The sequence below is a fragment of the Gadus chalcogrammus genome, chromosome 4, assembly GCF_026213295.1.
Source record: "Gadus chalcogrammus isolate NIFS_2021 chromosome 4, NIFS_Gcha_1.0, whole genome shotgun sequence".
Taxonomy (NCBI): Eukaryota; Metazoa; Chordata; class Actinopteri; order Gadiformes; family Gadidae; genus Gadus; species Gadus chalcogrammus.
This window is the reverse complement of record NC_079415.1, coordinates 1,827,269-1,839,541: the sequence shown is the minus strand read 5'-3', so window position 1 is coordinate 1,839,541 and position 12,273 is coordinate 1,827,269. Positions and strand designations below refer to the sequence as shown.

Sequence of the window (12,273 nt, the reverse complement as noted above, 5' to 3'; positions counted from 1 at the left end):
TCTGCCCCTGCCCCCCCCCCCCCCAAGAGCATCAATCTAGGTCAGGTGGAAACTTTCAATAGATCTATTTATTAACTTCTCAGTCAGTCACAGAAGTCTGAATGCTGAACTTGACTTTGTCGCCTTTACCTATTTCCACTCTGAAATAGGGCCATTAGGCCGAGTCGACTATCGAATGCGCTGTCGCAATATCTACGACGCAGCAGTGATGAGTGGTGGATGGAAAGATGGTGCGACCTGGTGGCCGGATAGAGAACTGCAGTCTAAAACACAACGCTTTCACACACCACCACACTCCCTAACAACACAAGGACAAAACTCAGACTGTTGCATAAGGATGTCTAATTGCAGGAAATATGTTATTTATATCATATGGGCTATAATTACTAACACGAATGATCTGTCTAGCTCGTTTCTATATCGAAGCACTTATACAATGCTCTACAGCTTTTCAACTGTATCTCTTGTTTCTATATCGTGGCACTTACAGCAGTTGCTCTGCTTGTTTGGAAGTCTAATGCTCGTAACTGATTATTGCTCTTTTCTGGGGCTTATCTTCATGGTTGAATGCATGAATGAATCATGAATTTCCTACTTGGATAATAAAGTTTACCTTGAACTTGACTTACATTAAGTAAAAGTACTGTTTTGTTCAAAGGTATTGGCTCATGGGATGTGCCCCTCCTTTACATGTTCTGATCTTGTCACTCAAGCCATCATTGACTAGTCAGACAGACGGAGGGAGAAGTGGAGGCTTGGATCTCCATGGTAACGTGGCCTTTAAGGCTCACAGCTCAACCCCCAAGCAGTGTGTAAATGTCACACCTCTGGGCAGGAAGTAATCTACACACATACCACCCATAGTGGAGCCCCCACATCCTCCTACTGTTACACAATAAGAACATCCAAGCAAACACACACACACACACACACACCAATGTGTGATACTTTTTTGGAACCCTTCTTACAGCACATCCATTCGTTTATAAGATGCTGGAGTCCAAAACAACTTGGACTCATTTCACGAAGGAACGGATCAGGTTTGAGTGATTTTACAGGAAGAGGGTGGTGGACTTGGGGGGCATCTAACCCAGTGCCTTTCGGTTTGATGTTGACGAACACACCAACAACCACACCACCATCATGTCCTATTGCTCCGTCAGGCTGTGAGCTCCATCATTGAATGGCACCGTCACCTGAAACTCTTACAAAGCGAGTCAAATGACAGCTGAGATCGACATGACAATAACAATGCTCTTTATCACATACTTTTCATATCACAAAGTCTTGGTTTCCAATGTGTCGCTTTAATGTACACATGATTAAGGAGTTACATCATTTTTAAACGTTAAATAACATAGCTTCTCTTTGTATTGAAGGGGACATATTATACCACCAGGTGTGAGTGTGATTAGCACTTACAAACCGTTTGGAAAAATATGCCCCATATGACATCACTGGTGGCCGTGTACCTCTAGATCTGTGCTGGGTAGATGAGCAACGTTTACTTCAGTCCACTGAGTAGGCGATCTATCCAGCACACATCTAGGTGGACACGCCCACTTGTGATGTGATAAGGGGCAGATTTTCGAAAGAGCTCGTCAGGGCTACTCACACTCACACCTGGTGGTATAATATGTCCTCTTTAAGACACAGGTTTCATCTCATTGCATTGCAGCCAGATAGTTCTAGAATGAAAAGAATATACACTTTCTAGAACAAGTTTCAGTTTACATTTTAGAGAAGGAAGTCTCTTTTATCCCAAACAACAAACACGATTAACCAGAATCAACTTATTCTACTTCCTCAGAAATAAAAGTAGGAACCAAAATCCCTTTGGGCGTTTCCCTGCAGTGTGATTATATTATTATGTTTGGTCGTGTTTGGCATGACATTTGCACAAAAAAGTTTTAAGTTACAAATAATCCATGTATTTATCAAATCAGCACTGCAGTAGGCATGTCACAACACAACGGGGAGAAAGTTTGACATCCTGTTCGGGATATGAATGGGATGTGAGCCGTCTGAATAAGGTGGATCATCTCTTATTTTCTCTGTGTATTCTTGTGGTTTTAGCGCCGACCTTGGCCAATGTGGGAACATCAGGAGGTCACTTTGATTCTGAAAAACAAATAAATGGTTAGGATCAAGTTGAATCTGTTAAACCAAAATTCACTGTTGAAATGCGAAGGCCTGCCTACACACACACACACACACACACACACACACACACACTTTCTATCTCTCTCACACCCACCCACGAGATGGGACAATTCCATTTTAATCTGTGATAACATACAAAAGGCCATTTAAAACCCCGATATCCTGAATTAGTGATTTGCATTAAACATATTCTGTAGGGCCTACTGTACACAATGTAACCTACATAGTTGTACAATGAAATCAAAGCGTTTTATGAATTGTCGTCCAAGTAGCCTACCGGCTGCATTAGGCTATATTATTATCATTGAACAAACTCGTACCGTCTTACTCTGATAGATTACCTGTATTCCAGATGTATATCAGACAGCTAAACAAACGAAAGATCAAGTGGCCAATTACTGTCCCCTTCTCCCTCACACTGTCGGGAGCCGCTCCTTCAGGTAATTTATCGCCATAGCAACGTTAGCCGTAAAGACATCCCTAATCCAACTGGTCTCCAGAGAGCCCTGTGTAGCCTCAACCCCCGAGAGACGATCGTGAGCATCAGGCTCATTTCCCCCGGGGAAGGGGCATCATCAATTACTATGTCCTCAAGTACACACACACACACACACACACACACACACACACACACACACACACACACCTAAACTTATCAGCTGTTCCACATGAACATGAACATTCAAATAAATAATATTCACAAACTATATCCTTGTTACTTTTTCAAAAAGTACACGCCTGGTAACAACCCACCAGCCCAAATATAAACATTTGCACACTATACTTGGAGACGTGTAGGCCTACGTCTATTGCGTTTGACTCCTCCGTTCCTTTCTGTGCGTGTTCATAATCAGCCCTTACCTCGGGCTACCGAGCCGATCTCAACAGGCATCATCGCGTTAGGGTCTGTAGGAATCCCGACATAGACCCCGCCGTAGTTGCTGCAAACACACACACACACACACACACACACACACACACACACACACACACACACACACACACACACACACACACACACACACACACACACACACACACACACACACACACACACACACACACACACACACACACCACTTGGTATGGTTTCACCATGCGACTGCAAAGAATGAGTGATTGACCATCCACTATAACTTAGGTAGCCTATGTAATAACGTACATCTTCCTCTCATCTTCCTCCTCCGCCGCGGGCTCCTCTGGCCTGTTCGCACTTTTGACAACACACAGACACAGACACATACAAGCAGTTAGTCTCACTGCCTGTATAAAAGAGTTCATTTGACAGAAGAGTGAATGATGGGCTACGTACGCTTCTCTCGTCTCTTCCACTTGGCCTGCGGGGGACATGCGACACATCATTTCATAAACTCAATTATTATCAAGGGGGAACATTTATTCTCATCGTCATCGCAAATCGTAAAATGTATTAGCAATTCGAATATAGTCATTATCAGTATGACTGTACAAAAACAATAATTGTTTGGTCGAGTTTGACTGATTGTCAGCACTGGGAGCGTGCGTGCAGCGGGAGAGTGCGTGCACGTTCACACGCTGACGGAGCCCTGGACAGAGACACGCTCCCAGAGCGGGGAAAGTGCTGAGCGCGGGGGAAAATTAGAAACACAAAACCGCTGAAGTCAAGGCTTTAATTGCCTGCGAGAAAGTATATCTCAAGACAGTAGTAGGCAAATAACTACGAGCAGAGCATTTAAAAATATAATAGCCTACAATGCCCCTTCTCGCGGTTTTAAATGTATGACAACGTTTTTCCCAAACTGTTCAGGTTAGGTTAACGACGCACGCGCGGGGCCTCTACTTCTCGCGCGCGCGCCCACACACACAAACACGCACACGCCTACCTTGACTGGGTTTGGTCGGCAAGGAATTTCCACAGCCCATCTCACATCTGCGCTGCGTGTTGTCGCGATGGAGTCTCGGAACCACGAACCGAGAACACAGTTGGTCAAAATAGAAAAAAAAAAACTAAAAAGCAAACTGAGAAGCGCCGATGAGACGTCGGGTGAGACGAGTCGCGACTCCAGGTGAAGCCGAGCGAAGGGAGGACAGGTGTGCTTGTGTGAGACGGCCGCGCGTGAGACTGCTGACTGCGGCGGCAGCCACTTTCCACGCAGTCAGTCTTCCTGCGGGAGTAATTAAGGCGTGCAGGGATCAGGTTAGGTGGGGCTCAGGGTGGAGGGGAGGAAAATATAGGAGAGATCTGGGGGAGCGATACAGGCAGGCGAAGAGAACTCAGAGGTGGAGGGCGAAAGGGGCCACGGACACGCGCTCATACGAGACTTGGTTTTGTTTGTTCATCTGAGCTCTGAAGTTTAATTTCAGAGCTGGGTAGCCAACACGATTTTTTTGTTTACGCACAAAAAACGATACAGAAGTTATACCATCAACCCATATTGAACCCACACATTAACCAGTGTTGGGGAAACACACTTACTAGATTAGTTGTTACTAGATTAGTAAATCCGATACCAAGAGTAGTAGAAACACCTGCCCAGAAATTGATGTACATGCAAGAACGTCCTCTGCCCAGACAGAGTGACATGAACCAATAGTTTGCGTCTAGAAGCAGCTATATCCTGGTAAAATGCCATTTTAGACTCAAATGTACTTTCTAAACAGATAATGTCGCAGCAGATTCGATACCTTGCTCATTTATAAAATAACTTTGATAGTAACAGAGTTTGATATTGATTTCCTCTGCACCAAAAAACAACACCACCATAGATGTGCAAGTACAGTTTGGGTCTGAAAACGTTTTATTGAGTGAAAAAAAGAGAAGACTTTGTACACAGTGTGCTAGCAGGAGGGGGGGGGGGGTCTCAGGATGCTGCTGCTATGGTGACGACCTCTGACCTGCCACTGCTTTGATCTACACAGGACACATGGAGGGAACCGTCCCTGGAAGACACACACAAACACTTTATTTGAAAACTTATAGACAATACAAATGATATATGTCACTAGTTGGGACAGTTTATAGTGAATTATGAAAAAAGGCAATTTTTTTGAGTGCCATCCCATGAAGGAAAGTTGTTTGTCGTTGTGTATACTCAAATACATGCATAGAATAAATAGCATTATGACCCATTTTAAAAAGCAGTACCTCTTCATGGTCAACACCGTGTCGATGTCGTGGTTCTCCTCCTTGGGCTCGAGGTCTCTGAGGACGATCTGCAGGGAAGGTAACCACCAGTTAGAGGGCAGGTGGTAATCAGGGCTAGTCATCGCCGCTCTATAAACATTCATTCTTAACATCGGGTAGGACTCTGCCAACCAAACTCTGTCAAAGCCCTGCTATCGGTCTATCGGTCTATCGGTCTCCACGGGCGATGTCGCTCCTTAAAAGCTGCAGATAAAAGTGTGACATCAATTTCAGTATCCTTCCGACTAGCTGATGAATTTCCGAAGTTAAACTGAAAAAACAACCTGGAAGTTAAACTACTATGGGATCATACTACGATCATACAAACATGAGGGTGTGCTTAAACACTGCACGAAAACAGTGCAAGAGAACTTACCGATACCGTTTTTATGCACTGTTTAAGCACTCCCTCATGTAAATATTGGCATATAGTATTCTTCTTTTACCTGCATTTATATTTTTAGCATTTTGAATTTTGTACATTTATACTGGTTTTTAACTCTTATTCTATATGGGATTAATAAAGTTCATATCTATCTACTAATAATAATGCAAATACTACTTCCTTGCATCATGTCAAACTCAAAACTACCAAACGTGGAGATCATCTCAAGAACATAACCGTCTCTATGCCTGCTCTTCATTCAGCATCCCGGTCTAAACCTTCCCATCCGGACCAAGTCTTTGCTTCAACATATCTATAAGACATTTATATGAATTCATTAACATATTGCTTAACCCAAGACTATATGTTAGGACTGGGCGATTAACCAAAATTCAATTTCAGCGTCAAACAATCACAGAATGAACATAATCAAGTTTTCGAGCTGGATACATATCTATAAATTGTTTTAGATTTGAACATTTTCTTTGAGCATTTTGTGTACCTTTTTTTAAAAAGGTGACATTTCTCAGTTACAAAGTGTTTTTGAGAGAGACACGCTGAATAAATACATCATGTTTTCAAACTCCAAAAATAATGGTGATTTCAATATTGACCAAAATAATCCTGATTCTGATTTTTTCTATAATCAAGCAGCCGTGCTACATGCTAGTCTCGGGTGTGCCTACCCGAGCCAAGGTCTGGGGCTGCAGCGCCACCCGCTGGTAGAGCTCCACGCAGAGGGAGGCCAGCGCGCCCGGGCCCTGCAGGGTGTGGACGCGCCGCGCCGGGAGGGGCGTGCCCGACGGCAGCAGCACGTTGAACACCTCGGCGCCTGATTCGTCCTGCTCCTGTTGCCGCGCGACATCGGGCCAATCGGAGGACACGAAACAGAGTCGGCGTGAGTTGGCTGGCTTTAGACTGGCCGCAGCCTTTGGTAGCACACGGTGTTGCCTTTTGGTAACGTATAAACTCTTAGGAGTCTTCATATGTACCAGCTTGACATTCCAACCGATCACACTTAAAATTGTTCCTTGTAGCACAAAAACGCATCATTTTGCAAAAGTGAATACAATGTACGACTTAAGACTGCGTTAGTCATATATCTCTGCAGCGATACCGATATAAAACTATGTAGCGAGCAGGAATATTGAGGCTTTACTGTAAAGCCTCCTAAACGGTCCCATACCATGCCACCACGTTTGGAGTGTGATTAGCCCGTTTTGAAAATCGGCCTCTTCTGACATCACAAGTGGACGCGTCCACCGAGGTGAACACGCCCACTTGTGATGTCACCAAAACAAAGGAAGAGGCTGGTTTTCAAAACGGCTCGTAACGGCTAATCACACTCACACCTGGTGGTATATTATGGGACCTTTAAAAAGGAGAGGCAGACGGAGGTAGGCCTGTAGCTCTACGCTGTCCTACAGGCACGCTAGCTACACTGTCCTACAGGCGCGCTAGCTACAGGCGCGCTAGCTACAGGCGCGCTAGCTACAGGCACGCTAGCTACAAGTACGCTAGCTACACTGTCCTACAGGCACACTAGCTACAGGCACGCTAGCTACAGGCACACTAGCTACACTGTCCTACAGGCACACTAGCTACACTGTCCTACAGGCACACTAGCTACAGGCACACTAGCTACACTGTCCTACAGGCACACTAGCTACAGGCACACTAGCTACACTGTCCTACAAGTACACTAGCTACACTGTCCTACAAGTACACTAGCTACACTGCCCTACAGGCACGCTAGCTACACTGTCCTACAGGTACGCTAGCTACACTGTCCTACAGGCACACTAGCTACACTGTCCTACAGGCACACTAGCTACACTGTCCTACAGGCACACTAGCTACACTGTCCTACAGGCACACTAGCTACACTGTCCTAAAGGCACACTAGCTACACTGTCCTACAGGCACACTAGCTACAGGCACACTAGCTACACTGTCCTACAGGCCCACTAGCTACAGGCACGCTGCCCCGGACTTCGTACCTTGACCAGGATGTCGGCGGAGCACACTTCCACGGCGACCGACTCGTCGTCCGGGCAGGGGCCGTCCTTGCCCGCCAGAAGCCCCGCCTCCAGGGCGGCGCCCATGGCGATGACCTCGTCCGGGGGGGTGGAGCACAGCTGCTCCACGTCGGGGAACAGGTCCTGGATCATCTTCTGGAGGCGCGGGATCCTGGCCGAGCCGCCGCACAGCACCACCTGGTGGTCAACGCCCGCAACCGCGGTTAGACGTCACTCTTCAACAGCAGACACATTAAAGGCCACTACACATGCATACACATGTTGGCATAGTTTAAGGGATCCACACATTTACATTTAGGGTGTTTCGCTGAGGCTTTAATCTAAAGCGACTTACAACCATTCGTTCACACATTCTCCTCACTGTACCTGGCTGAAGTCCCGGGCCGAGAGCCCCACCGTCTCCAGTAGGGTTTTGATCGGCTGGATGCTCTTGCTGAGCAGGGACGAGCAAAGCTGCTCGAAGCGAGCTCTGTGGACACAAGACACGCGTTGGTGGGTGTGGGGGGAGGGGGGGCGCCACAGGAAACACATGGAGCCGGCTACCCGCCTGGCCTAGAGGGTCGGGAGGACCCCCCCGTTTAGGCTGGGTCTCAAGGGGAGTCTACTTCCTCCAACACATTTTTGATTGGTGCTCGGGCAATGGGTTCGAGTGAGTGATGTCACCTGGAGATGTTGCAGTCGAAGTCCATGCCGTCGTGGAGGGAGTCCACGAAGCAGTTGGCCGAGGTCAGGGAGGAGAGGGAGTGCTTGGCGTGGTCCGCCCCGTTGGTGAGCTTCATCATGGCCCGCGCGTTGTTGCTGATGTCCTGCTTGAAGGACCTGCGGGCCGAGCACAAGCACGGAGTAAAGAACCACGGGCGGCCGTTACAGTGAAGCAGACTGGCTGGCTAACCTTAGTCTTGGGTTTGACGCAATATCGTTTTTTCAAAGCCCACTGGCTGCCACGTTCAAGTCAATTGTATTTGCATAGTCCTTAATAACAGCTAGTCTCAAAGGGCTTTAGACAACACTCCCATAAGCCCAAGCTCTACTGAAGACACAGGAAAACTCTGAGCCCTAAGCACTGACACTGGAGCAGACCCTTACAACCAAAGGAAACCCTTTTGGGAAGTTTGTTTTTGGATGCAAGTCATGAGGGAGCGGTTAGGGCTTATCGTGCTCAACGATGCCAAGAGGTGGACCGCCAACTAGAATCAAACCGCCCAGACATGCTTTCTGAAACATCGGGGCCCTTTGTTGTGGTTTAGGGGAGCGGGTTCAAATATGGTTTCAAATAGCTTGATTCATCACACACAATAGTACATTTCCTCGCAGATCATATCGCGCCTCCGACAGTGAGGTCATATGACACTCACTCCAAAAAGTCCCAACTAACGATTCATTACATATCTCCTCAAAAGACATTCGTTAACAATCTGACGTTCCGACCAGCGAACTAATTACCACTACCCTCATCTCCAACACGGGAGTGACGGGTCTTCATCGAGACGTCCCCCCCCCCCCCCCACGGCGGGCTCCCTGCTCACCGTTTGAACTCGGCGGCCAGATGCAGGGCCAGGGCGTCGGTGTAGCTCTCCCCGCCCACGCTGTGGTCCGTCAGCGTGTCCAGCACCCGGAACATCCCGCCGTTCACCTGCAGCGCCGTCACGCTCAGGGACGTGCCCCCCAGCTTGTAGACCAGCACGTGGCTGAGGGGGGGGGGGGGGAGACAATGGGGCCCGTTGGTAAACATGACGGAGGAATGAAGCTTACACACGACGAATCTAAAACATGCCTAATCTAAGACATCACTAATACAACTGGGGGCTAAAAAAAATATGTTTGGTTCCTGTTGGTTGTCAGTTGAGGTCATGGGTAGGTAGGGAATTTATTTTTCCAGCAGCAGCAAACTATGGGTAGGTTGTTTTCATTTAAAAACGAGAGAATGCGCTCATCCTTGTACAGAATGAAGAGGTGCTGTACACAAACGTAATTATAGTTTGGTCGGTCGGAGACCGGATCCGAACTAAATTTTTTTTTTTTGCGCAAAACCCCACAACACCCACCCCTTGTCGGTGATTGGTTGGAATACTATTTATTTGGGTTTTGAACGGTTGGTAGTACCATTTGTTTTTGTGTACGATCTCGGGCCATAGGCTGCCTACAGAGACGCAGATTTTGCGACGGCCTGCTAAAGGGGCGGGCAGCTAGCGGATTGTGAGGAAAGATCAGATGAATGTGATCATTTATATATCGGCCTAGAATCGCTGATACAACCTTTAATGTTGATAATTACCTTGTGACAGAAATGTAGCCTATACGATCAATGTTAGCGTCAACTGTCAAAATTTACATTTACCGTACGAGTACGAACATTCCTGCTACTATCTGTGCTATTCATTTTTTTATCGCAAATTCATACATTTTTGTGTAGATGCAATTATTATAACCGTTCTCTACTTATGCTCAGACACTCACATATCCCATCTGGGAATAATATGTAGCATCTTCTCAACAAGTGCATGTGTAAAGATGTCTGGGCTGGGCTGCGGTGAACCCTGTGTAGGTGAAGGCCCTACCTCTTCCCTGAGGGGAACTCCTGCCCGATGTTGTACGCCAACAGGGCAGCAGAAGGCTCGTGGATCAACCTCAGCACGTTGAAGCCTGCCGCCTCCGCCGCCTCCCTGCAAGACGTGAAGGAAACGCACACCGATCACACACCGACTTCTGCCCATTCGTCATTTAGCAAACACGTGATATACAAAGCAAGGGACCGAGACTTCAGATACGGGTCATTAAGGAGCTGGTGAGGGGTTAGGGCCGTCTTGCTCAAGGAGACCCCCAGGGTAGGCAGTGTGCGTTGGGGGGATCGGGACTTGAACCCTTTCCCTGGGAGCCTACAACGCTAAAGACTTAACATACCTTAAGGCGGTCTTCTGGGCCTGGGAGAACTCAAAGGGCACCGTGATGACGGCGTCCGTGACATCAGAGCCCAGCGCCGCCTGAGCCGTTTCTGTGGGGAGGGGGCACACGGTCAATCATAAGCTTTCACCTCAGGCAACGGCACAGAGAACCCAAAGGAAACAGCAGCACACGTTCGTGAGGAAACGTTTTTTTTTTTTTTTTTACCCCTCATCTTTTCGAGGACCAGCTTGGCGACGGCGTCGGGGGTGACCAGCTTGGTCTGCTCTCCGGCGCTGATCTCGTAGTACAGCTTCTCGCCCTTGCTCACCACCTGGGACCACAACGCTTTGGTTAGCTTCAGAGTCAAACCACGCAATGATGATCACGACAGATGGCGGTAGATGAGAGAGAGAGAGAGAGATACTCACAGGACATTTACTCTCTGCTTTATGGGCGTTTGCCTCAGGGTCTGCCGAGCTGTCAAACAGGAGAAGGGGGAATGGGAAATCAAATTACGGGGTTGATGGAACATAGACATATGCATGTAGAACAAATATCAATTGAATATATATGAAGAGGAGGTTTTGGGGATGTCTAAGTGCTGGCTTGAGACCAATGGGGGTGTCAGTGAGAACACAGGGTTGTCCAGTCAGAGTTCCAAGTTTATAGGTTTTATTGTCCAAAGGTGCGAGCAGGACTGTATGGATGTGTGTTGGTAGGTAGGTGAGATGATAATGTGTAGCTAGGTGTGATGGGTAAGTAGTTGGGTAGGATGTGGAGGTAGGTAGTTAGCTAGGGTGTGTGTGTGTGGCTAAGGTAGGATGTGTGGTGAGGAGAGAAACAGATAATCTTCCAAACAATAAATGTACTACTCACGTTCTGCCCAACAACTGTTTGACTTTGACCACAGTGTTGGTGGCATTGCGGACTCTCCCTTGCTTTGCTGCAATGCCTACAATCTATGGGAGGGAGGGAGGGGGAGGAGGAATCATTAAACTGACTGATTTCACATTTATACAAAGAAGCACATTGAATACATGTGGAGGTAGGGTCGGGGCTGTACCTGCTCTGTTTCCCGGTACGCCACCACAGAGGGGGTGACTCTGTCGCCGGCATCATTGGCGATCACATCCGCTCGCCCATCCTAAAGAGGAGAAAAAAAAAATCAAAGAAGAGGAGAAGAAAAGGGTGTGTTTAAGAGTTTGGTGGCTTGGCCCACAGCCTCATGTGTCCTGATCACACAGACTCTATAGTGTAGAAGAACTACAGTCGAGCTAGCTGCAGCTGAGGTGAGGCACAACTAGCTAGCCCACAATACCGACATGTGCGCTCGGTTTCCGAACACCAGACGCGGGATTAGTAGTTAAAACACAGCCAACGAACACTTTTCACAACTTTTAAAATATTCTCAAACCTTAAATATCGCCACGCAAGCACATGTGTAACCAAAGTGGACTCCAATGGCAGCCATGCTTAGAGATTTTCCGGCGATGGCGGTGTGCTATGTGGTAGCCGGTTCTTGCTTCCGGGTAGTTGGTCCAATCAGAGAGCGGCGAGGTCGCCTCCGCCAATCAGATGGCTCAGGACGCTCAGTGGCTCCGTCCAATTGGATTCTATTCCTGGTCGCGTGAAAAAGCGCT

General features: G+C 47.5%; 1 protein-coding gene and 1 long non-coding RNA gene across 2 annotated transcripts; both read right to left on the bottom strand.

The window, feature by feature from the left end:
• Positions 1–1,079: 1,079 nt before the first annotated feature.
• Positions 1,080–4,256, bottom strand: LOC130381638 (uncharacterized). Its single transcript, XR_008895444.1, has 5 exons — positions 4,026–4,256; positions 3,476–3,500; positions 3,326–3,376; positions 3,025–3,104; positions 1,080–2,121 (listed from the first exon to the last, which is right to left on the bottom strand). It is a non-coding gene; the product is annotated as an uncharacterized LOC130381638 (long non-coding RNA).
• Positions 4,257–4,893: 637 nt separating this feature from the next.
• hspa14 (heat shock protein 14) lies at positions 4,894–12,182 on the bottom strand. Its single transcript, XM_056589332.1, has 14 exons — positions 12,048–12,182; positions 11,697–11,777; positions 11,510–11,592; positions 11,062–11,110; positions 10,859–10,964; positions 10,652–10,742; positions 10,309–10,413; positions 9,277–9,438; positions 8,414–8,569; positions 8,117–8,219; positions 7,712–7,927; positions 6,398–6,559; positions 5,288–5,355; positions 4,894–5,082 (listed from the first exon to the last, which is right to left on the bottom strand). Exons 1-14 carry the CDS (start codon positions 12,102–12,104, stop codon positions 5,004–5,006), a joined length of 1,518 nt encoding a protein of 505 aa, XP_056445307.1. The 5' UTR covers positions 12,105–12,182; the 3' UTR covers positions 4,894–5,003.
• Between the last annotated feature and the right edge of the window lie 91 nt (positions 12,183–12,273).